Genomic DNA, 26,603 nt, shown 5'->3' with positions numbered 1-26,603 from the left:
GCTATAAAATAGATTTAATGAATATTGCCCAGTTGTTACCATGACAATCTTTTTATTCTAAAAGTTTTGAGGTTTTTGATATTGTTCATTATATTAACATATGAAAGACACTCAGTGGCCACTTTACTTGATACCTGAGTGTACGTTTGTGATCTTCTGCTGCTGTAGCCCATCCACTTCAAGGTTCAATGTGTAAATACAAATCTTTCTTTTCATTCTTTATGCTATTTTGAGTCTTGGATGACACAGAGGAGTTTACTGTTCTTTTTGTGAAAACATCTTTCCTCACACTCTTCTAATGCCCAAGTTCTCTTCATATTTAGTCGTTGACCTCTCTGCTCAGGAAAAGCCCCTACCTGTATAGTCTGACTGATAACTTTTCTCTTCTGCTTGCATACTCACATGGGATGGAGAATCACTGGCTTCTGCTCCAGCTCTGAGGTTTGGAAGGTACCTTGTGTGAATGCTCTTAACACAGGCTGGCTATTCCATACCAGCTGTCACTCAGATTTGGCAGAGGGAGGTATAGTCCAAGAGAAAGGAAGATCAAGAAGGCAATCACACAAAACCACCCACCGCCATCCCCTCCCCACACACACACACACACACACACACACAAAGCTACACATTCACACACAAGCACACATATGAACAAAGCCCCCCCAACACATACACAAAGAAATATGAACATATACACATAGATATGTCCAAGGTCACAAATATTTCTCTCTCTCTCTCTCTCTCACACACACACACACACACACACACACATTCCTGTTTCAGAGAATACAACTCCAGCATTTCCTTGTAAGTCAAACTCGACAACTCGATCCATATCTTTGTGAATCCCACTTGGTTGCTCTCTGGGGCAATCACATATTTCTTGTACTGTGGTGACAGAACTGCACACTTGGAATTAGCTTTTATTTTTCATTTTGCTATGCAGGATCTAAAGCCCCAGGTAACAACTAAGTACATAAACACATCCCCAGTAATTTGAAGAAGAGAACTAAGTGATTTTGGAACGTATTCAAATCCATTGCAAAAGACTTTATTAAAGTATTGATATGGAGGTCATATGACTGGATGAATGCAGATGCATTATTTTTGCATGGTAATGTTCAAAGCATTTCTTTTTATACAAGAGCACTTTGGAAATGATTTAAAATGGATGTATTCCATTGATTGAAATCAAGTCTGATTGATGTTATTCAGATGAAAATTATTCCACAAGCTGTCAGGACAAATTGAACCTTCTAATCCAAAGAATAATGCGATAGGTTACCAGGGAGAAACCATTAAAGTGAACAGCGCGCGTATTTCAAAAGACAGCTGGAACCATTTATGCAGCATAATGTAAATAAATGATAAAAAGGTAAACATGGCTTGGAAGTGATGGGACAGGTATGAGTGGAAAGGGTAATAAAGTTCTAAGAAAGGAGTAACTTCTTCTCTCAGAGGGTGGTGAGAATGTGGAACAAGCTGCCAACAGAAGTGGTGGATGTGGTTTTGATTTCAACATTTAAGAGAATTTGGATAGGTGTATGACTGGGAGGGTTATGGAGGGCCATAATCCACGTTCAGGTCAATGGGTCTAGGCAGGTTAATAGTTTGCAGCAGACTAGGTGGGCCAAATGGGCTGTTTCTGTGTTGCAGTGTTCTATGACTCTAAAATTCAAAGTTCAAATAAATATATTATCAAACTACATATATATCACTACATACTACCAAGTGATTCATTTTCTTGCAGGCATTTACAGGAAAATAAAGAAATACAACAGAATTTATGAAAAACTATATGTAAACAAAGGCTGACAAACTCCCATTGTGTAGAAGAAAACAAAATAGTCCAAATAATAAAAAAGTAAATAAATTATACTGGAAAGATGAGTTGCAGAGTCCTTGAAAGTGAGTCCATAGGTTGTGGAATCTGATCTGAGTTGAGCTGAATGAAATTATCCACACTTATACAGGAGCCTAATGGTTGAAGGGGAGTAACTGTTCCTAAAACTGGTGGTGTGGGATGTAAGGCTCCTGTATCTCCTGCCCAGTGGTAGTAGTGCGAAGAGAACATGGCCTGGATGATGAACTTCTTTGATGGTGGATGCTGCTTTCTAGTGGCAGTGCTCCTTGTAAATGTGCTCAATGATGTAGATGTGTAGGATTCAATAGTCAGAGTAAATTTATTAGTCATAGTCATTGTCATTGTCATAGTCATAGTCATATTTTATTGATCCCAGGAGAACTACATATATGTCACCATATACAACTCTGAGGTTGATTTTCTTGCAAGCATACTCAATAAATCCATAATAGAAAAATAACCATAATAGAATCAATGAAGGATTGCACCAATATAGGCGTTCAACCAATGTGCAAAATTCAAAAAACTGTGCAAAAACGAAAAGAAAGAAATAATAATATTAATAATAAATAAGTAAGCAATAAGTATTGAGTATAAGAGGTGAAGTGTCCTTAAAAGTGAATCCGTAGGTTGGGGGAATATTTCAATGATAGGTAAGTGAAGTTGAGTGAAGTTATCCTCTTTGGTTCAAGAGCATCTGGGTTGGCTGAGGGATTAAAAACTGTCCTGAACCTGGTGTTGTGACTTCTTAGACTCCTGTACCTTCTTTCTGATGACAGTAATGAGAAGAGAGCACGTTCTGGGTGGTGGGTGTCCTTGATGATGGATACTGTAACAACATTTTGTGTAGATGTGCTTAATGCTGGGGAGGCTTTACCATAATGGACTGAGCCATATCCACTTATTTTTGTAGGATTTTCTATTCAAGGGCATTGGTGTTTCCGTACCAGATTTTTTTGCAGCCAGTCAATATACTCTCCACCTCACATCTATAGAAGTTTGTCAAAGTTTTAGATGCCATGCCGAATCTTTGCAAGCTCTGAAGGATGTGGAAGTGCTGCCGTACTTTCTTCATAATTCCACTTACATGCCAGGTTCTGGACAGGTCCTCCAAAACAATAACATCAAGGAATTTAAAGTTGCTGATGTTCTTCACCTCCGATCCTCTGATAAGGACTAGCTAATGGACCTCTGGTTTCCTTCTCCTGAAGTCAATAATCATCTCCTTGGTTTTCTTGACATTGAGGAAGAGGTTGTTGTTATGGCACCACTCAGTGGGTTTTCAATCTCCCTCCTATATGCTCACCTTTGAGTCGGCCTATGACAGTGGAGTTGTCAGCAAACTTGCATATGGCATTGGAGCTGGGCTTAGCCACACAGTCATAAGCATAAAGCAAGTAGAGGAGGGGGATTAGCACACTGCCTTGTGGTGCACCTGTGCTGATGGAGATTGTGGAGGAGATTTTGTTGCCAATCCAAATTGACTGGGGTCTGCAAGTGAGGAAATCGAGGGTCCAATTGCACAAGGAGGTATTGAGGGTCTCAGTTTTGAGGGTGTGGTGGGACTGTATGCTGAGCTGTAGTTGATAAAGAGCATCCTGAGGTATGCATCATTGTTGTCCAGATGTTCCAGGGTTGAGTGGAGAGTCAATGAGATGGTATCTGCTGTGGACCTGTTGCTCTGGTAGGCAAACTGGAGTAGATCCATGTAACTTCTCAGGCAGGAGTTGATATGTTTCATCATCAACCTCTCAAAACACTTCATCACTGTAAGTGCTACTGGATGATAGTCACTGAGGCAGGTTACCACATTCTTCTTAGGCATCGGTATAATTGAAACCTGCTTGAAGCAGGTAGGTATCTCAGACTGTCGAAGCAAGAGGTTAAAGATATCGAGCCAGTTGATCAGCACAGGTTTTTAGTCCTTGACCAGGGAGCCCACCTGGATCAGATGCTTTTCATGAGTTCACCCTCCTAAAGGGTGCTTGCACATCGGCTCGAGTTTTTGATCCAATTTCCTATTTTAAGCAGCGCATAAGAAAAACTGTGAACGCCACTTGAATTAAGTTACTCAGTATCCGAGCCTTATTGTTCTCTCTCCACAATGTTGATCCCATGATGAGATTAGTCCTTCACACACTCTATCTTATGAGATATTTGCAGGTGGAGACAGTGTAGGACTGTACTGGACAGGTGGAAATAAGCTATCTGGATCGGGAATGGGACAAAATACATTGTAGGTGTATTGTAACATATTAGCTGTTAGGCCGGCTGGTGGCGCAATGGCATCAGTGCTGGACTCCAGAGCGAAGGCTCCCGTGTTCGAATCCAAGTCGGGCCACCCTCCGAACTTGCTTTCCGTCCACGATGGGTTGAGCGTCGAACTAGCCACTTGGCCTCATTAAAAAAAAGTGTTGAGTCAGGATCGTTCGTATAGTGACCTGGTTAATCCGAAAGGAGACCACGCACCAGACAAGATTGGCTGACTGTCTGGTGCGACACACTAAAAAAAAGCCATTAGACTGGTATCTGGAAGCACAAACTTAAGGAGTTTAATATCATTAAAGACAAAGCACAGGGGATTAGGTAATGCAAGTTTGAATCTCAACCGTCCAAATGAAGAATTTAAATTTAAGTAAGTATAGGATGAGCTGCTTGAGTCATCAATGGTGATGGTTGCAGTTTGAATCTAAGCACTCTTTATTCACTATAAACAAGAAATGAAATCTCCTCAATGTGATTTACGACGCACAGCATCATTGTTGGTTCCTAATTGCCGCTCAGATCAATTGGAGATGGCGAACACCAGCCCTATCTGCCCTCTCCATATCCTGGGATAATTAGAAATGAGAAATACATCCTGCATTGTTCCACGTAGGGCTGGGATTAATTCCCAATGATAAAATGATATCCTTGGCAGAAATTCTGGGTAATAGTTTTAATGGTCATACACCATTAACATTAAAGATAGATGTCAGTTCTCTGAGCATGACTTTCTTCTTTCATCTGACTCCTTTGAGCAATCTCAAAGTTTTGTTAAATCCTAGATTGGGATAAACACGGGAGAAATTGTTGCGCATCCATAGGTATCTTCGGAGAGGTAACAGCAAGCTGCTTCCTTGAATCATTGAGGTGAAAGTTCTCCCACAGTGCTGATAATTCCATTAACACATACAATGATCAAGGCATGGCCAATGCATCTATTCCCCTTTGCATCTTTGACACAGTTGAGCGGAGTGGCTGATAGAAGGCTTAGTAGAGAGCTGAATAGGATTCAGGATGCTTTGAGAATTCAGACTGGGAAAAGTGCAATCGTTCTGCCTACTAAAGAGGAGGGAAGAAGAAGAATAGAATCAAGATCAAAATCTAAAGGGGAATGTCCAAGGAGAGATTAAAAAAAACACCCATGATACTCAGTGATATTGGGTATAATTGATTTTCTCAATATTTACACCTTATTTATTTTTTATTATTATTTCTTTCTTTTTGTATTTGCATAGTTTATTGTCTTTTGTACATTGCTTGAATGCTCAGGTTGGTACAGTCTTTCACTGATGATATTATGGTTATTATTCTATTATTGATTTATTGAGTATGCCTGCAAGAAAAATAATCTCGGAATTGCATATATGCGCTTTAATAATATATTTACTTTGAACTTTGAACTCTGAGTCCTGCCTTGATTGATAGTGTTCATCATTCGCTAAGAGCACATGTACATCAGCCGCAGAAATACAAGGACCACAGGAGCAAGTCAGAGGCTAGGTATCCCACACCATGTGCCTCAGCTCCTGATCTGATTTCCCAAACCTTTCCTACACCTACAAGTCACAGGTCATCAAAGTGATAACTTTCTCTCCACTTGCTTGCACAACTCCGCCCCCAATAACAATAAAAACTTACATATCATCCAGGTCAATGAAGGCATTTGATTGATGCCCCATCCGCCACCCTAGACATTCATTCACACCACCACGAGAGCACAGTGGCTGCGGTGTTTGCCATTGACAAAGTACACTACAGGTGTTTACCTTAGCTACTCAAAAAGCAAATCTCAAGAAAATGAACGTCCCAATCAGGGAGTCAGGACAGCATCTTATTATTTTAGTTTTAATTTATTTGGAAATACTGTATAGTAATAGGCCCTTCCAACACAGAACTACTGTGCCTAATTATGACCAATTAGCTTGCTAACCCATACTTCTTTGAAATTTGGGAGGAAACTGGAGCATCCGGAGGAGACCCACATAGTCACAGGGAAAACATACTGTACAAACTACCCCAACTGTCTTTCCAGGTGAGACAACACTTCACATGTGAATCTGTTGGGGTTGTAATTGCTTTCCCATCCTCTTCCTTCTTCTTCTATTCCCCATTCTGGCCTCTTATCTCTTCTCCTCACCTGCCTATCACCTCTCCATGGTGTCCCTTCTTCTTCCCTTTCTTCCACAGTTAACTCTCATCTCCAATCGGATTCTTTCTTCTCCAGCACTTCACCTTTCCCACCCTCCATCACCTTTTAGATAGTCCTCCTTCCTCTGCCCCCACATTTTTATTCTCACATCTTCCCCCTTCCTTTCCAGTCCTGAAGAATGGTCTTGCCCGAAACATTGACTGTTTATTTATTTCCATAGATACTGCCTGACCTGCTGAGATCCCTCAGCATTTTGTGTGTGTGTGTTTCTGTATCAATTGACATTTCTAATTCTGACTGTCGGCTATATGCATGTGTCTCATAATCTGATAAACTATCAGTCTTCCCACAGCCTCTGATGCTCCAGAGAAAACAACCCAAGTTCACTCAACCTCCCATTATACCTCGTGCCCTCTAATCCAGGCAGCATCCTAAAAAATGTCTTCTGTACCCTTTCCAAAGCCTCCGTTCACTGGCTCATATTTATCCTTCATTCAGTATCATTAAAAATCAGATTATTTGGTCATTATCACTTTGCTGCTCATGGGAGCTTTCTGTGTGCTGATTGTGTTTACAACATTGCAAGGATGACCATAGGGAGCAATGTAGGAAACACAATTAGTGCACAACACAACTCTTCATTCCCCTATAGTCCCAAAATCAATTCAGTCCTTGAATACACTTAACAGCTCCATTCACAGCTCTCAAGAGCAGAGAATTCCAAAGACTCACAAAGTGCTGGGTATTCTGCCAGGGACATGAAATGCAAATCTCTCCTTAATTCATTTTCCAAAGGGAATCCAAAATATGCTCTGTCAACAATTGGAGCTAATCAGTTTCATAGAATGAAAATTTCATTCCAGTATCAACATTCACCTCTTGATTTTTTTATGACATAGAACACAGAATAGTGAGAGGTATGGTAGCACAAAGGTTATATAACATTCTCTAGTGCCAGCGATCGCAGTTCAATTCCTACTGCTGTCTGTTAGCAGTTTGTACTTTCTCCCCGTTACCATGTGGGTTTCTTCAGGGTACTCCACTTTTTCCCACATTGCAACGACTTACGGGATTAGTAAATTCTTAGTCTGTTATGTTAGCACTGGAGCATCTCACTTGCAAGATGCCGCAAGTACAATCGTCAGAAACAATGCATTTCTCTGTGTGGGATAAAGACCTATCCTATCTATCCTGTCAATGCCTTTCATCATTTTATATACTTCCATCCGCATCCAATGCTGTAGCAAAAGCATTTTCATTTAATATTAGTAACACACACAAAATGCTGGAGGGACTCAGCAGGCCACAGTATCTATAGAAAAGAGTGCAGCCGACATTTCAAGCCGAGACCCTTCAGAAGGACCAGAGAATACAAATGAGGAGTCGAGTTAAAAGAGGTGTGAGGAGGGGAGGGAGGATCACAAGGTGATAGGTGATACTGGGGAGAGGATGGGCGAAGTAAAGAGCTGGGATATTGATTGGTGAAAGTGATACAGGGCTGCAGAAGGAGGAATCTAACAGGAGAGAAGAGAAGGCCATGGAAGAAAGAAAAGGGGAGAGGAGCACCAGAGGGTGGTGATGGACATGCAAGAAGACAAGGTGAGAGAGGGAAAAGGGGATGGTGATGATGAAGGGGGTGGGGCGGCCATGACTGGAGGTTTGATAAATCGATGTTCATTATATCACATACCCTCTAATCCTGGTGAACCTCCTCAAAGCCTCCATACCCTTCCTGTAATGAGGCACACAGAAATGCATACATACTCCAAATGCGACTGAACCAATATCTTACGCAACTGTGCCATGACTTCCTGACCAATAAACGCAAATTTTCCATTTTTCTGCACCACCCTACCTACACTTTATTATTAATTAATTAATATATTTACTTCTATTGAGATACAGTACGAAATAGGCCCTTCCGACCCTTCAAACTGCCTTGTCCAACAACCTCAGATTTAACCCTAGCCTATTCATGGGACAATTTGCAATCAATCTACCAATCGGTATGTACTTGGACTGTAGGAGGAAACCCATGCGGACATGGGGAAAACGTACACACTCCTTACAGACAGCAACGGGAAATGAACCCGAACCGCTGGTACTATAAATGTTGTGCTAACCACTACGTCACCGTGCTGCCAAACATGTGTGGCCACTTTCATGAAGCTATTTATTTAGACCACAAGACCCCCCTCTGTATATCATATTTTTTAATGTCCCGCCATTTTTCGTGTACACTTTTTTCACATTTGACTCCCAAAGTGTAAAACATCAAACTTGCCCAGTTTAAATTCCATCTGCCATTTCTCTACCTAAATCTGTAACTGATCTATATTATTGGAAAAGTACATAGAATGAGGCCATTTAGCCCACTGATGCTAGCTCAGAGAGCAATCTCACTCTGACACTGATTTTCTCTCTAATCTATTTTCCCCACATTATCATCAGCTTTCCTCTGCACCCTGCACCCCGATTTTACTACTCAGCTACTCTACTTACTGGTGCCAAATTATATTGTCCTATTAACCTACCAACCCACACATCTCAATGATTTGGAAGGAAACCAGATCATCTGCTGGCGTCAGAGCTGACTTGAAAGAGGTGTACAAGATGATAAGAGGCATAGGTCGAGTGGATAGATGAAGACATATTCCCAGGGCAGAAATGGCTAATACTAGGGAGATGATTGGAGGAAAGTATAGGGAGGATGTCAGAAGTAAATTTTTAACACAGAGTGATGAGTGTGTGGAACTAGGGGAGATGGTAGAGGCAGGTACATTGGGGGGATTTAAGAAACTCGTAGATAGGCATATGAATGATAGCAAAATGTAGAAGGGAATGGTTATATTGATCTTAGAGTAGGTTAAAATATCAGCACAACATTGTGGAGCAGAGGGCCCATACTGTGCTCTGGTGTTCTATATTCTAAGTTCTATAATCTGGAGGAACCCTCATAATCATAGAGGGAACAATATCCACACAGAAAGCAGCACAGGTCACGATTGACCTGTGTCTCGGGAGCTGTGAGACTGCAGTTCTATTGGCTGTACCAGAGAGAGAGTCACTGAGCCGTACAGCATGGAGACTGGCACTTCAGCCACTGTGTCTACGCTGACAATCATCTACCCATTTACTCTCTTCCTGCACTAATCCCATTTTTAGAATCAGGATCAGAAAATGTTGTGAAATTTGTTGTTTTGTGGCTGCAATGCAGTGTAATACATAAAATATGATGTAATTTGCAATAAAAAAAATACAGTATTTTAAAAGTAAAGAAGTTGTGCCAAAAGAGAGCAAGAATAGTGAGGTGGTGTTCATGGATTCATTCTCTGTTCTGAAATCTGATGGTGGAGAGGAAGAAGCTGCTCCTAAAATGCTGAGTATGATTCTCCCCACATTTCCATCAACCGTCTTGTAGTGATTTCCACTCACCTGCACACTGGGGGCAATTGACTGTGGCCAATTTACCTACCAGCCTTCATGCCTTTGGGATGTGGGAGGAAACCAGAGCATCCGGGTGAATTTCTTACAGTCACAGGGAGAACTGTGCACACAGACGGCATCTGAGGGCAAGATTAAACCCTGGTCTCTAGTGTTGTGAGGCAGCAGTTCAATTAACTGAGGGCAACTTCAGAATTGAGAGCAGAGAACATGCAGGAAACAGGCAGTGGAAGAGTTACAGAAAGGAAGTTTGATTTGTCTTTGTAGAAGTCCAGCCATAATAGCAGCTGATGGACGTCACACATGGTTGGAAACAATTAATTTAATGACGACCATGCACTTTAGCGGTGAAGAGCTCATTTATTCTCTGTTTTCCCTGCTCATTCCCTTTCACACGAGATTACATGTCTAATCAAGCCTGAAGACACCAACATTAATGCACATTCCGCTTTCAATAGAAACGAGCTCAGAATAAAACAAATTTGATGTCATTGCTTTTCTTAATTTAATATATATTTAAACAGTGTATAAAAACAAATTCATTTCATTTCAACAGCTGAAGAATTCCATTGACTGTGTCTCAGCTTTCCACCACAGCTCTGTTCCAATTGTGTGACCACGATGTCTGTCCCTGAACTGTATTTAGAGTGATGGTGGGCTGCAAAGGCTTTGATTCTCTTCCCAGCAGATCAGTTCCGTTGAACATGGGTGTCAGCCTGACCTAGCAATGCTTTCAACTCTACCCCTGGAGCATGACCACAAGTCCCAACATAACACTGAAGTCTGTATATGCGAACTCCCCAGGCTACAAATGCCCCCGACCTACAGATATCCGACTTTAAGCAAATTCTCCCATATCGTTTTAAAGCATTTTCAAGGTAACAAAAATAATCATCATCATCATCATCATCAACATCATCATACACAGGTACAATCAAGTGGAAAACATCATTCATCAAAATCTTGCTTTAAAATGCAAACTCATAAATTAAATCACACCTAACTATAAATATAAGTTCTGATAAATATATCAGAATACCACAACTTATATTATGACCAATCAGTTTTTACAGTAAGGACAGTCCAGAATAACAGTTTGGATAAAGTAATACAGGATAAACAAGCAGGAACAACTTAGTTAATAGATATACGCAACACACATAAAAGTTACTGGTGAACGCAGCAGGCCAGGCAGCATCTGTAGGAAGAGGTGCAGTTGACGTTTCAGGCCGAGACCCTTCGTCAGGACTAACTGAAGGAAGAGTGAGTAAGGGATTTCAAAGTTGGAGGGGGAGGGGGAGATCCAAAATGATAGGAGAAGACAGGAGGGGGAGGGATAGAGCCAAGAGCTGGACAGGTGATAGGCAAAAGGGATACGAGAGGATCATGGGACAGGAGGTCTGGAAGAAAGACGGGGGGGGCGGGACCCAGAGGATGGGCAAGGGGTATATTCAGAGGGACAGAGGGAGAAAAAAGAGAGTGAGAGAAAGAATGTGTGTATAAAAATAAGTAACAGATGGGGTACGAGGGGGAGGTGGGGCATTAGTGGAAGTTAGAGAAGTTGATGTTCATGCCATCAGGTTGGAGTCTACCCAGACGGAATATAAGGTGTTGTTCCTCCAACCTGAGTGTGGCTTCATCTTTACAGTAGAGGAGGCCGTGGATAGACATGTCAGGATGGGAATGGGATGTGGAATTAAAATATGTGGCCACTGGGAGATCCTGCTTTCTCTGGCGGACAGAGCGTAGAGGGATGGGGAGGGATGGGGGGGGACGAATGGACAAGGGAGTTGCGTAGGGAGTGATCCCTGCGGAATGCAGAGAGAGGGGGGGAGGGAAAGATGTGCTTAGTGGTGGGATCCCATTGGAGGTGCGGAAGTTATGGAGAATAATATGTTGGACCTGGAGGCTGGTGGGGTGGTAGGTGAGGACCAGGGGAACCCTATTCCTAGTGGGGTGGCGGGAGGATGGAGTGAGAGCAGATGTACGTGAAATGGGGGAGATGCGTTTAAGAGCAGAGTTGATAGTGGAGGAAGGGAGGCCCCTTTCTTTAAAAAAGGAAGACATCTCCCTCGTCCTAGAATGAAAAGCCTCATCCTGAGAGCAGATGCGGCGGAGACGGAGGAATTGCGAGAAGGGGATGGTGTTTTTGCAAGAGACAGGGTGAGAAGAGGAATAGTCCAGATAGCTGTGAGAGTCAGTAGGCTTATAGTAGACATCAGTGGATAAGCTGTCTCCAGAGACAGAGACAGAAAGATCTAGAAAGGAGGGAGTTAATAGATATAGCCATTCTAAAACAAACATAACTCACAGAAATCAGTAAGTGAAAAATACCAGAAATATGCTGAATTAAAGGAGGAAATTGAAAGACTATGGAACATGAATAGGGTATATATTGTCCCGATAGTTATGTCTACAACTGGTGTCATCCCAAAGCACTACACAATAGCATTAAATAATTAAGGCTACACAGTAATATCTATGTAAATCTTCAGAAAGCCACAATAATAAACACCGCTATAATAGTCCGAAAGTTCCTACAAATTGAGAAACAAGTGTGCTTGGCTATACTCATACCTCCAGTTCTTCAAGGTTCTATAGAAGACCCCCCCCCCCACTATCTGAGCAGACTAGATGTCGACAAGGAAGCATTGAGTGCCTGGCTCAGAGTTGGGGACCTCTTCCCAGAAACAGAAGGATTCCTTTTGGCAATGCAGAGCCAGGTGGTAATACAAAAAAATTTATCAAAAATATATAATAAAAGACAAATAAATTCAACATGATAAATGCAGAAAATGCCAAGGGAAACCAGAAACAATCCAACACATCACGGGATCCTGCATCAGTTTAACTCAATCTGATTGCTTACACAGGCACAATTAAAGTGTCAAACATCATTCACCAAAATCCTGCTTTGAAATATATACTCATAACAGACACCATACCGTACATAAATACAAGCCTGAACAGTTTTAGAGTCAGAGACCTACAAATTATATTACAACCAATCCATTATTGCAGATAAGACAATCAATAATAACCATTCAGATATAATATTACAGGATAATCAAGCAAGAACAACTTACTTAACAGATATAGCCATTCCAAATACCCATACTGTAACATACAGAGATCATAAAGTGAAAAACACCAGAATTATGCTGAATTAAAAGAGGAATTTGAAAGACTATGGAACATGAAAAAGGTATACATTGACCCAGTAGTAATAGCTACAACTGATATTATCCCAAAGCCACTAAACAATAACATTAAACAATTAGTCTTTCACAGCAATATTTATGTAAACCTCCAAAAAGCCACAATACTAAACACCACTAGAATAGTATGGAAGTTCCTAGGAATTGACAAATAAGTGTGCTTGGCTATAGCCATACCTCAGGTCTTACCAGCTTGAAGGTAAGAAAAAATAAAAATATAATAATAATAAATAATATATTGTGGGATTCATTAACAATGGGACACATTATATATTCCGGTCCAGATGAAGGGTCTCAACTATCTGTTTCCCTTCACAAATGACGCCTGACCTGCAGAGTTCCTCCAGCGTTTTGTGTGTGTGATACTCCAGATTCCAACATCTGTAGTCTCTTTAGTCTGGAGTGTATATTCTATTAGTGTATTTATGGATAGTGCTGTGGTGAATATTCAATGAAATTAAAGAATTTTGTGTTGTGCGATACAATAAGGGTAGCTATAAGAAAGCGGACATTTTTACTTGATGAAGAAATCAGCTTCCTCACAGTTCTTGAGGACAGATCCCTTACATAACTCAGGGAATGCTCCTGACAAAGAGAGGTTAATTCAAGAATATAATCTGCTGCCTCCCTACCACCAACAATAGTGATAAAAGCGACACAGTCACAGACTTCCCCTTCAGCCGAGGGATGGCACTGTGATTGTTTTTCACCGCAGAAGAATGAGGGTTTAAAGTTTGTAATTAAGCTTTTTTTAATAAATTGCATTGAGCTTTAGTGGGCACACACTTGTAGTATGTGCAGTTTTGATCCCTATAGCTTTGGAAGCATATCTTGCACTTGGTAGCTATGGAGCCAATCCTTATTTGCTCATTTGGCAAGTTCTTGGAAGCATGGAAATCAAAAGTGGCGAAGTCTCTTTGGCTCCCTCAAAACTACTTTGCCATTCAATATAACCATAATGATAATAATAAGTATATTGATCCCAAGTGGGAAATTATTTCATTACAGCAGCAACGTTTACAGACACACTTAGCCATAATAATAAATATAACCATGTCAAGACCTTGCTCTCTAAACTGTATTTCTGCTCTTTCCCCATTTCCTGTGATGCCTTTGTGTCTAAATATTAGGATACTGTTCTGTGCAAAAGACCTAGGCACACACGTACAGCATACAAACGTTAGTACATTCACATATTTAACTAGGATGCCTAAGGCATTTGCACAGTACTTTAGTAATTTTATGTATTGCACTGTACGGCTGCAAAAAACCCAACAGATTTCATGATATATGTGAGTGTTAATAAACCTGATTCAGCCTGGCATCACAGGGCTGGGTGTAATTTCACCTGCACCACCCTCAGCCCCTGGCACTCCTTCTCTGACACCTGTCTCACACCCCTCCCACAGAGCTTTACCCTCGCCATTCCCAACACCCCTTGCTCACGCTAGATTCACAAATTCACTCTCCACTCCACAATGACAAATACACTACTGTTCAAAAGCCTTAGACAGCGCAGCTAAATGTCTGCGCCTAAAACCTTCGCACAGTAAGACCACAAGACATAGGAGCAGAATTAGGCCATTCAGCAAAAAAGCATCAGACTCCCCCCCTTCCACTACCCATCATGCAAGCCATAGCAAACCCCCATAGACCATGATCTAGGGTCCATCAAAAACTACTGTCTGTCCCAACAATTTGACATCTCACTAACGATAGCGAGGGAGACATATGGCTCCTGTGAGAGGGGAGGCCAACAGCTCTTTGTTTTGATGCTACAATCTATAGCGTTGCTTATTTGTGTAGCCTCCCGGCCAGTCTCAGGGTCGCTCGGCTCGCTGTCGTCTAGGGAAACAGCCCTCGGCCCTGCCAAACTGGGTAATAGTTTGTGTGGATGCTGTGTGATGTACCCCACCCCGCCCAAATAACAGAAAATACACCAGATACGATTAAATGATTTACAGTTTATAGATGTTACTGGAACTATATAATTAATAAAGAATAAAATATAAAAGGAAAATAAAAGGCGCCACACTTATCAAAGTTCAATCTCTTCGTGCACAAACAGTTGGAGCTCAGGGCCCTTCTTCTTCACCCTGCGACCCCTCGGACCACCTCGACCGGCCGCCTGGGACCAACAACGGTGGTCGACCAGACGCTCCAAACGAGTCCGTCTCTGTCTCCGTCTCCTTGCTGAACGCCCCGCTTGGGGTCCGACCCCGTTAGTGGACTCACAGCACCTGGTCCATCCTCTGTCTCTCTCTCTCTCTCTCGCCTTCTCCCCCAAAACCCCGCGCATACAATATCTTACAGATACACCAAAAACATATCAACTATCGCAATTGGTTCATAATATCTTCTTATCAGTAACGTGATTCAAACAAACTGCTAGCGGGAAGGACTTTCTCAGCAGTTAACATAACAAAGAAGCTCTTTCAATTATAACATAACAAAGAAGCCATTTTAATTAGACTACACAGTGACATAAAAAAAATGAAACCCCTTACATTTGTTATTCCCCTTACTTGAGGACCAGCAGACTCACTCTCGAGAAAGAGAGAGAGAGAAACAGGTCACTGGAGTGCCGAGGCCTCCGGCACCTAACCCTGAGGTCTCAATGTTTTGATCTCCTGTGATGCTTCAGTTCACACACTTCTTCCAAGCTGCTCCTGGAGATCCCGAAACAAGGCCGTTCGGTGAGTTCCAAAAGCGAGAACCCACTGCCCGTGAAGAACATAGTTTGAGTGCAGCTGCAGATCATGGACTCCAACAGGACCCCAGCCGCCTTGAAAAGGGAAAGAAGAGATATAAGAACAGGAGATTTAAACTGTTTCGCGGATGAGCTGGAAGAATTTGCTCAGGTCCGCACAAAACTCTGGCGCCACCTTCAGCTCCTCCCACTTCGGCATGAAAGAAAAATGGAGTGATATGCGGGAAGGAAGCATTAGAGTATGTTGAAAGGTTAGCACATCATGGGGCTGAAAGGTCTGTACTTACTGCTTCATGTTCTATGTTGCATGTTCACGACATTTATGAAGCATTTAGACAGGCTTAGGTTGCATGGAGCAGTGCAGATCCAATACAGACAAATAGAATAAGTGAAAGTAGGTAAAACGGACAGTATTGATATGGTGGGCTGAAGGGCCTGTATGTGTGCTGTGAAGTTCTATGTCTCTATGACTTGTGATTAGCACATACATCGACTTTGCAGTCTGTCGTTTACTGGTTATTCTGCTAACGTGAAATTGACTCTAGTAATAGGGCAGCTGGCCATCACAAAGTATTGGTTGAAATCTTCCAGCTAATCCAAGGAGATGGTAAAATAACTGGACAGCGTGTCAGGTTTGTAACAAGCCTTGCCAGGTTTGAAAATGAGGCTATTACTATTCTTCTGTCCTCTCCGAATGTAGTGTGCCTATACTCAGAATAACAATTCCATCTTATAATTAGATGGAAAGCAATGGAATTTCTCTTAAAAATTGTGCAAATGTTTTACAAGGGAAAAGAATACACATTTGATCACTGGGTCTTAATAGATCTGACCTCAATCTCTTTGTTCCACTCGGTATTAAATGATGGCTCCCTTCTTGATAATGTCTGATAGAAAGGTTTTGTTATCTAAACAGCATCTGTTTGTTTCCCTCACCCGCCAGGATCTGGCGAGCTGTCTCCTGTCTAATGTCAAATACATCCAATTACTCTTTCAATAAATAGATACCCTGTCCAGGTCACCAGCTCATTTTTTTCTACCAGATTGGATCACAGCTAGCTCTGAATTCCCTTGGTGAGAGGGGTATTGAACCATACTTTGCTGTTGATTCCATCTTATTTGTGATCTTCCACCTATACTGGATTTATTGTAAATGCACTTTCTTGTGTGTGTGTGTGTGTGTATATGTCTATACATGTGGAATGGTGGCAAGCATATATGCATAGTTGTTTCCATTATAATTGTATTTGAATGTACATGTGTTTGTGTGTGTGAGTGTTGAACATGCCTTTATGCATTCCTGCATCTGTGTTCCTGTTTTTGCAGAGTTGTGTCCGTATATGTGTGTGCGTGTGTGTGTGTTTGTATTTGTGTCTCTAGGCTTACAGGTATGTATCTCAAAGTATTCATCTCCATATATGTTTGTGTCTCTATATATACTGTACATATGTTTGTTTCCGTCTGTGTGCATGTGCTTTTGTATGTATGCAATGTAGAGGAAGTGAAGTCTGGGAATCAGAAGGAAGGAACCAGGAAATTTTAAAGGCAAGATGAAGGAGAACGCAAAGCTTTGTTCACTGCCCCTCTCCATCTCCATCCCCATGTCTGCCTGTTCCCTGACCTTTCACCCTTTCAGCTTTAAATCACCATTAGATGGAATGCGCTGCCAGAAGAATTGCGGAATCCAGTACAATCACTACTCTTAGATGGGCACATGGATGACCGAAAACTGGAAGGCCATGCAAAAGGGAAGCATTAGATTGATCTTGCACTGGGTTAAAATGTCTGTACAACATTGTGGGTCGAAAGGATCGTACTGTGCTGTAGTGTTCTATGTTCTATGTTCACTACATTTATGATGGGAGTCTCCGGTGGGAGTAATTGGTGAAGTAGTGTGCTTTGATCTTCTGTGGAGCACGCCACATATGCTGCATCCATTGCAAGTATCTATCTTGATGCATCTTATGCCAGACCATAGAAATGGCCAAGAAAAGCATGGCCTGGGTTTTAAATTTGGGAAAGTGTGGTGAAGCAGCTATTTGTATTGGTTCCATACAGGACAGCCCCAAGCTGGGAGTCAGAAGGAAGAATCAGGAAACTCTGAAAGTGCCAACATTTAGCTGTTTGTTAACAGAGCAGAAGTTTAAATGCAAACTTCCTATAAAAGTCAGGCAGTAACAACTCACTATAGCTGCCATAACGGAGAGACAAGCCGCAGGCAAGAGGGAGAGAGATCCACATTTCACTCAAAGGGAGAGAGAGGTCCTGGTCAATGACATACATGCCAGGAGGGTTGCCTGAGGCCACCGTTAAGAGACCCTGGCAAGAGACATCTCCACTGCCTTCTCCAGGAATGAGAACCCCACATACTGGCAAATGTTGAAGAAATATCAAAATCGCACAACTCAAGTCAGCATAAATGCTAGACCTACAGAAATACTACACTTTCATTCAGACATTAATTTAGACAGCACATACACGCACATTACACATACTTGCATGCATATCGAGAAGGAGGTGCAGGAGCCTTAGGTCTCACAACACCAAGTTCAAGAACAGTCAACCATCAGGCACCTGACCCAGCGTGGATAACTTCACTCACCTCTGAAATGATTCTACAACCTATGGATTCACTTTCAAGGTCTCTACAACTCATGTTCTCAATATTATTTATTGGTTGAAAAATTTATTATTTGTTTATTTAGTATTTGCATAATTTGTCTTTTTCTTGGTGTTTTATGTCAGTCCCTGTGAGTGTTTTTTCTTTGATCTTTTTTATTTCTAGTTCTACTGTGAATCTCTCTAAGAAAATGAATCTCTGGGTAGAAAATGGTGACATATACGTACTTTGATAATAAATTAACTTTGAATTTAAACTTTGAACTTTGTGGTACATACACAGATGAGTGCACATACACAGGGACTCACAAGGCACTTTTGCACACATATAAACACAGATGCAAAATGCAGACACATTTTTGTGTGCACAGGCACACCCCTCCCAGACACAAACACACAAATGTACACAACTTACTTGTAAAGCAATGAAAGGAAATAAAACTATGATATATAATTTTACAGAAAACTATGCTGGTATTCTCCTAGTTTTTTTCTCTGCCATTCATATTCTGAAAACACTGGTGCTTGCGAGGTGTACCCTTATATAGAGTCATAGATGATATAGCACAAAAACAGGCTCTTTGGCACATTGAGTTTTTGCTGACAATCTAGCACCCATTTACACTAATCCTATATTAATCCAATGTTTATTCTCTCCACACTCTCACCAAGAGGGCAATATTACAATAGTCTTGGGGGATTTTAATATTTAGGTATATTGGGAAAATCAGGTTGATGCCTTCAGTAGGGGGAATTTCTAGAGTGCATATGAAATAGCTTTTTAGAGCGGCTCATGCTTGATCCCACTAGAGGATCAGCTATTCTGGATTGGGTGTTGTACAATAAACCAGAATTGCTCAGAGGGCTTAAGGTAAAAGAACCCTTATGGGCAAGTGATCATAATATGATTGAATTCACCCTGAAATTTGAGAAGGAGAATCTAAAGTCAGAAATCAGTATTGTAGTGGAGCAAAGGGAATTACAGAGACATGAGAGGGGAGTTGGCCAGAGTTGATTGGAAAAGAACACTGGCAAGGATGAGGGAAGAGCAGCAATTGCTGGAATTTCTGGAAGCAATGCGGAAGGCACAGGATAGATACATCCCAAAGAAGAAGAAGGATTCTGAAGGAAAGATGACACAAGCATGGCTAAAAAGAGAAGTCAAAGCCAACAAAAAAGCCAAAGAGAGGGCATTAGCAGAGCAAAAAATAATGGGCAGTTAGAGAACTGGGAAGCTTTGAAAAACCAACAGAAGGCAAGTAAAAAAGTCATTAAGAAGGTCCAGATGGAATATGAAAGTGAGCTAGCCAATAATATTAAAGAGAATAGAAAAAGTTTCTTCAGATACTTGAAGTATAAAAGAGAGGCAAGAGTGGATATTGGACTGCAGGAAAATGATGTTGAGAAGGTAGTAATGGGAAACAAGGAAATGGCGGATGAACTGAATAAGTATTTTGCATCAGTTTTCACGGTGGAAGACACTAGCTGTATGATGGAAGTTCCAGGTGTCAGAGGTCATGAAGTGTGTGAAGTTACCATGACTAGAGAGAATATTCTTGGGAAACTGAAAGCTCTGAAGGTAGATGAGTTACCTGGACCAGATGGTGTACACCCCAGGGACCTGAAAGATGTGGCTGAAGAGATTCTGGAGGCATTAGTAATGATCTTCCGAAAATCACTAGATTCTAGAACGGTTCCAAAAGACTGGAAAATTGCAAATGTCACTCCACTCTTCAAGAAAGGAGAGAAGCAGAGGAAAGGAAACTATAGGCCGTTTAGTCTGACCTCAGTGGTTGGGAAGATGTTGGAGTCGATTATCAAGAATGAGGTCTCAAGATACTTGTAGGCACATTATAAAATAGGCCGTAATCAGCATGGTTTGCTCAAGGGAAAATCTTGTTTGACAAATCTGTTGGAATTCTTTGAAGAAACAACAAGCAGGATAGACAAAGGAGAATTGGTTAATGTATACTTGGATTTTTAGAAAGCTTTTGACAAGGTGCCACACATGAGGCTGCTTAACAAGCTAAGAGCCCATGGTGTTACAGGAATGAGTCTAGCATGGACAAAGCAGTGGCTGATTGGCAGGAGGCAAAGAGTGAGAAATAAAGGGAGCCTTTTCTGGTTGGCTGCAGGTGACTAGTGGTATTTTACAGAGATCTGTGTTCGGACTGATTCTTTTTACATTATATGTCAATGATTTGGATGATGGAACTGATGGCTTTGTTGCAAAGTTTGCAGATGATATGAAGATAGGTGGAGGGGCAGGTAGTTTTATAGAAGTAGAAAGGCTACAGGAGGACTAAGATATATTAGAAAAATGGGCAAAGAAATGGCAGATGAAGTACAGTGTCAGGAAGTGTACGGTCATGCACTTTGGTAGAAAAAATGAAAAGGTTGACTATCTTCTAAATCAAGGGAAAATACAAAAAAAAAACAAAGGCACAGAGGGACTTGGGAGTCCTTGTGCGGGATTCCCTAAAGGTTAATTTGCAGGTTGAGTCTGTGGTAAGGAAGGCAATTGTGATGCTAACATTCATTTCAAGAGGACTAGAATACAAAAGCAAGTATGTAATGTTGAGACTTTATAAAGCACTGGTGTGGCATCACTAAGAGTATTATGAGCAGTCTTGGGCCCCTTAACTTAGAAAGGATGTTCTGAAACTGAAGAGGGTTCACAAAAATGAAAACGATTCCATGATTGAATGGTTGTCATATGAAGTGTTTGATAGCTCTGGTCCTACATTCACTAGAAACCAATCAAATGATGAAAGGTCTCAGAAGAGTGGACGGAGAGAAGGTGTTTCCTATGGTGGAATAATATAAGATCAGTGGACACCATCTCAGAATAGAGTAGTGTCCTTTCAGAACGGAGGTGAGAAGGAATTTTTTTAGGCCAGGAAGTGGTGAATCTGTGGAATTCTTTGCCACAAGCAGCTGTGGAGGCCAAGTTTTTATGTATATTTAAGGCAGAGGTTGATAGATTCTTGATTGATCATGGAATGAAGGGATACAGGGAGAAGGAAGGAGATTTGAGACTGAGAGGAAAATTAGATCATCCATGATGAAGTGGCAGAGCAGACTCGATCGGCCAAATGGCCTAATTCTGCTCCTATATCTTATGGTCTTAAATATCTCCAGGTTCTACCACTCACCTGTACACTAGGAACAATTTACAGAGGGTAATTAACCTACTAAGCTACATGCTTTTGGGACATGGGAATAAACCAGAGCACCCAGAAAAAGTCTATGCTCTCACAGGAAGAGTGTGAAAACTCACGTAGATGGCATTGGAGGTTAGGATTGAATCTATGTCATTGGATTCATGAGGCAGTGGCTCTACCAGCTGAACCACTGTGGCGCCTCTATTTCGCGAGGAAGTAACTCCTTTCATTGTGCAGACATGATTATCCCTGGTATAAAAGCTGCTGGACCTGTTACCGCAGTCGTGTCATCACAGATGTGGCAGTGGCAATGGCATGAGTGTCTCAACAACTAGATGCTGACAAAAGCACTCTGTGCTACTTAGAAAACTCTGCAAACTTTGGTCAGTTTTATGAGCATCAAAAATTGCCTGCACAAGTCTCCCAGCATCAGCAAAGTACCCCTTCAAGTAGTGAAGCACTCCTAATTCTACAGTGAATGTTAAACACTGGTCAAAGCTTGCACCTAAAGTTTCTAATTGATGCTAGAAGAGGAACAAACTTGTGTTACATGACATGATGTGGTTATCTGAGCAGCTGATTTACAGAACATCACTGACATGTTAACCCGAATAGTGTATTGAAGTCCCTGGGCTAGTTGCTCAATGGACACATTTCACCTGGAAATTATCATTGGGCTGAACTTACTCCAGACTAAATTGCTTTTATACATGATTGATGCATTAAATGCCAATTTGTCCATGCTCTTGCCTAATATTTCTAATGCATGGTTGTGAGGAGGAAAATAAACACAGGATAAGAACAGGAGAAAATTGCGGTCTGCAGTTAATGGTTATGTTAGTATTCAGCCTGACATTGTGCTGGTGATCGTAATTTGATAGAGAAAAACATGATTGGTTTCTGATACCACCCGTTCTTGCTGGTGCATTGAGAGATTGTCTCATTTAAAGTCTCTCCAATCTACTGTGATTGCTGCATGACACGCAGTTCTCTCTCTCTCTATCTGCCACAACTCTCGCTCTTGTCTCTCTTAGTCTATGCCTCTGTCTTCATTTGAATCTCTCCCCCTCTCTCTTTCACTCACTCTCCCTCATTGTCTTTCACTCTTTTCCATTTTCCCCACTTCTCCTCTTATCCCTCTCCCTTCTCTACCCCTTTTTCTCATTCCCCTCTCCCTCACTCTCCTACACATTTTCTCTCCCTCTGTCTCTCTCTCTCTTCTCCCCTTTCTTCTTCTCAACCTCCCCTCTCTCTCTGCCACATCTCTATACCTTTTCCCTCTTTCCCTTTCCCTTCTCCACCACCTGTAGCTTCTCTCTTCCCCATTACTCTCTCGCCACCACACTCCGTCCCTCCCAACCACTCTCTCTTCAGCCATTTTTCTTTCCCCTTCTTTCTTTCTTCTTCTGTCCTCCTGTTATTCTCTCAAGTTCTTTCTTATTCTCTCTCTCAAATCAGCAAGGCCTTTCTTTCTGCCATGTTTCCAATGTTATGACTAACCATCCAGGCTAATTGTTTACCAGTGCTTTATTCCAGTGCCTTTGCTTCAGACACAGTCCCAGCATTGTAAATTTGACAGCTTGCTAATGGAACGAAGCATTGCGGCTAGCACTGAGACATTAGCTCTCATTGTTGCCTGCACGGAGAGGCTCCTGAACTTTGGCTTTCTCGAGAAGTTTGAAAAGAAGTAATAAATCAGCTCTGTGTGTGTGTGTGTGTGTGTGTGTGTGTGTGTGTATGTGTATGTGCACCCACATCTGCATGATGCCCGTGTCTAAGTCTGAGTGTGCACAAGTATATATTTGAATAAAACCTCTGACTAAATGCTAGGCAGAGACAGATTGTTGCATTTGTGGTTACGTTATCAAATTTAGTCAGTCTGTTGACTTGTACTATTGTAGCTGTGTGCAACAGACTCAGCAGGGGCGTTTGGTGCAATTTTTACATCAAAGTGTCATTCCATGTTAAAGAAATACAACCTTTGACTTAGCAGAGGTGAGGTCTCCCATGTCCTTTTTCACCCAACATTGCCTACACACCATCCTGTTTCTTCTTCAGACAGTTACCTGAGTTTCCTTTGGTTGCATCTGGATTCTCCTTCTGACCATTGGTAATGAGTTCCACATTCCCAGTGCCCTCATAGTAGGTAGAATTCTCCCGAATTGACTTGTCCATATCTTTGACTTCATGGGCTGAGGTTTGGATTCTTCTTTCCTGACAAACCCTTCATAATTTAGAAAGCCTTTCTCAGGTCACACTGAAAAGTGTAACTACACAACCACGAGGAGGTGAAAACCAGAAGATGATCCATTATGTAAATCTTTTTTTAAATTTCTAATTGTAGAACCCAGGAGAAAGGAAGAGGTTGTAATTTTAAACTCCCTGAAGTAAAATGTTAATCTACCACATTGCTCCATGTAAGAATGCACAGATCATGCCCAACTTGGATTAATTAATCAAACTGTAGGCTGAACATGATTGCTAGACTGCCCTAGCTGATTATTATCATAATATCACTGTCTATCCATAAGAGAGAGAAAGATGAATAATGTTGATATATAAGTTGTATAAGATAATTCTTTAATCTATAATTCTCAGAAATTAATCTATTATTGCCTTCTGACAATAACACACATGCACACGTGCAAAGTCTTCCCCACTACTGAGCATATCTACAAGGAGCACTGCCACAAAAAGCAGCATCCATCATCAAGAACCTCCAGCGTCTCTCTTTATGCTGCTGCCAGTGGGAAGGAGATACAGGAGAGTTAGGTCCTACACCACCAGGTTCAGGAACTGTTATTACCCTTCAACCTTCAGACTCCTGAACCAACGTGGATAACTTCACTCATCTGAACTCTGAAATGATTCCACATCCTATGCACTCATTTTCAAGGATGCTACAATTCATGCCCTCAGTATTTATTCATTTATTTGTTTGTTGTTTTTTTTGTATTTCAGTTAGTCTTTTTTTGCACTTTGGTTGTTTGTCTAACTTTGTATATAGTTTTTTTTATTGATTTTGTTGTATTTCTTTCTTCTATTGTGAATACCTGCAAGAAAATTAACCTCTGGATAGCATATGATGACATACACATCTTTGATAATAAATTGACTTTGAACCTTGAACATACAAAGCATTCATGTTGTATTTTCTCCCATTGTTTAACAGAGGCACCAATTATTTCAGACAAACTTGCTGACTCCATCATAGATGGTACAATAATGTATCCTCAGTAACACAGAGCAACCGAAGTCATAAATTTATTATGAGGAAGTAGATACAGAATTATGTAAGGTTTACAGATACAGTCAAAATTTAGGAGTGCAGGAAAAGTGGGACTGGAACTTTACCTTTATAGCAGATTTGGAAAAACTAGGAAAGGAGAGTTGTTTATTGAAGATAGGATGGTAGTTGTGAAAAGTGACACAACTACCAGCAAGAAAGAATTATAAGCTGTGTAGAGAGACAAAAGATAATAAAAGATCATGAATCTTATTTATAGAGGTTACTACAGTCAACAGGAGGAAAAAGGGAGAAAAAATGTACAAAACAAGGGGGAATTGAGTAAAAAACATGAATTATTTACTAACTGTGAGAACTCAAACACCTAAAGGTTATTATCCAGAAAAGGTAAATACATGGGTAAAGGAACAGAGCAGCTATGATGTGAATAGCCCATCCAAACCAGTCTGTAAAGAAATTTGCAATTGGATCTAGCAATGAGGAATAGATCAGAGCAGTTAAGTAATGGTGGAGGAACAAGAAGGCAATAGTGACCATCATATTATGCATGTGAATATCACAGAACCTAAACAAATAGATTTGAGAAAAGGCAATTTTAAGGGTCAAAGAAATGTGATAGAATAGCATATTGTTGAACAGCAGCATGGAGCATCAAAGAAATCATTTAAAACAATGATCAATAAAGAACAGGACAAATGTAAAGCAGGTCTGGGAGCAATTGTTGAAGGAGAAATAGTTACTTTGCTTCAGTTTTGGACTCTTAATAAGAAATGTTAACTATTGCCCAGTCCAGATCAAGGGTCTTGACCTGAAATGTTGATCATCCATTTCACTCTATAGGTGCCTGAGTTCCTGTTGCAGCTCCCTTATTTTCCCTCCGGCATCCATGGTCTTTTGTGCCTCCATGTTAAGTATTTCTCTATCCATGGATGCATCCTGACACACTGAATATTTCTATGGCTTTTTAGTTTTGTTTTGCATTTGCATTTTGCTGCATCAGCATTTTTTTTGATATCTCACCCCAGGAAAAACATATTTTCCTAAAAAAAACTTGTAAATTACCAGCAATCCTATTAATGAATCAAGGTAATAGGGATGGTAATAGGGATTGTTCATTAATTATCGTACTGCTGTGCACTTTATGTAGTCCTTTGTACGTCTGTAGTCTAGTGTAGTTTTTGTGTTGTTTTACATAGTCTAGTGTAGCCTTGTGTTGTCTCACTTAGTCTAGTGTAGTTTTGTGTTGTTTCATGTAGCACCATGGTCCTGGAGGAACGTTGTTTCGTACTACTGTGTACTGTACCAGCAGTTTATGGTCAAAATGACAACAAAAAGCGACTTGACGATTTGAAAATACAGGAAAAGTTCAAAGAGGAAAGCAGGTGGGTGGGAATCTTGACAAGGCAAATTCATGAAGCTTTCCATATATTTTAGGAGCGGCTCGTAGCATGATGGTTAGCACAGTCACTCTACAGTGCCTGCAATCACCAATCAGAGTTCGATTTCTGCTGGTATCTTTAAGGAGCTTGTGCATTCTTCCCATCATCACGTAGTTTCCTCCGTGTGTTCCAGTTCTCTCACACATTCAAAAGGCATATGGTTCACTAAGTAATGGACATGCTATGTTGGTGCCAGAACATAACTACACTTGCGGGCTGCCCCCAGCACATCCTCACTGATTTGATTTGATGCAAATTACTCATTTCACTACATGTTTCGATGTATCAATGCAAATAAAGCATATAGAACATAGAACATAGAATAGTACAGGGCAGTACAGGCCCTTCGGCCCACAATGTTGTGCCAACCCTTAAACCCCGCTTCCCATATAAACCCCCACCTTACATTCCTCCATACACCCGTCTAGTAGTCTCTTAAATTTCACTACAGTATCTGCCTCCATCACTGACATAGGCAGTATAT

At 41.1% G+C, this 26,603-nt stretch overlaps 1 protein-coding gene across 16 annotated transcripts in view; it reads left to right on the top strand.

The window, feature by feature from the left end:
* LOC140211819 (CUGBP Elav-like family member 4) overlaps positions 1–26,603 on the top strand; it is an 860,614-nt gene that overhangs the window by 586,565 nt on the left and 247,446 nt on the right. For 4 of the 16 annotated variants that reach the window (XM_072281981.1, XM_072281973.1, XM_072281982.1 and 1 more), the window contains exon 4: positions 3,376–3,394. The exons of the other annotated variants lie outside the window; for them this stretch is intronic. In XM_072281981.1, coding sequence (XP_072138082.1) covers positions 3,376–3,394 — 19 coding nt within the window. The remainder of the gene's footprint in view (positions 1–3,375; positions 3,395–26,603) is intronic. 16 annotated transcript variants of the gene reach the window in all.

This window comes from Mobula birostris, chromosome 18, assembly GCF_030028105.1.
Source record: "Mobula birostris isolate sMobBir1 chromosome 18, sMobBir1.hap1, whole genome shotgun sequence".
NCBI classification, from domain to species: Eukaryota; Metazoa; Chordata; class Chondrichthyes; order Myliobatiformes; family Myliobatidae; genus Mobula; species Mobula birostris.
This window is presented reverse-complemented; position numbering and strand designations above follow the sequence as displayed.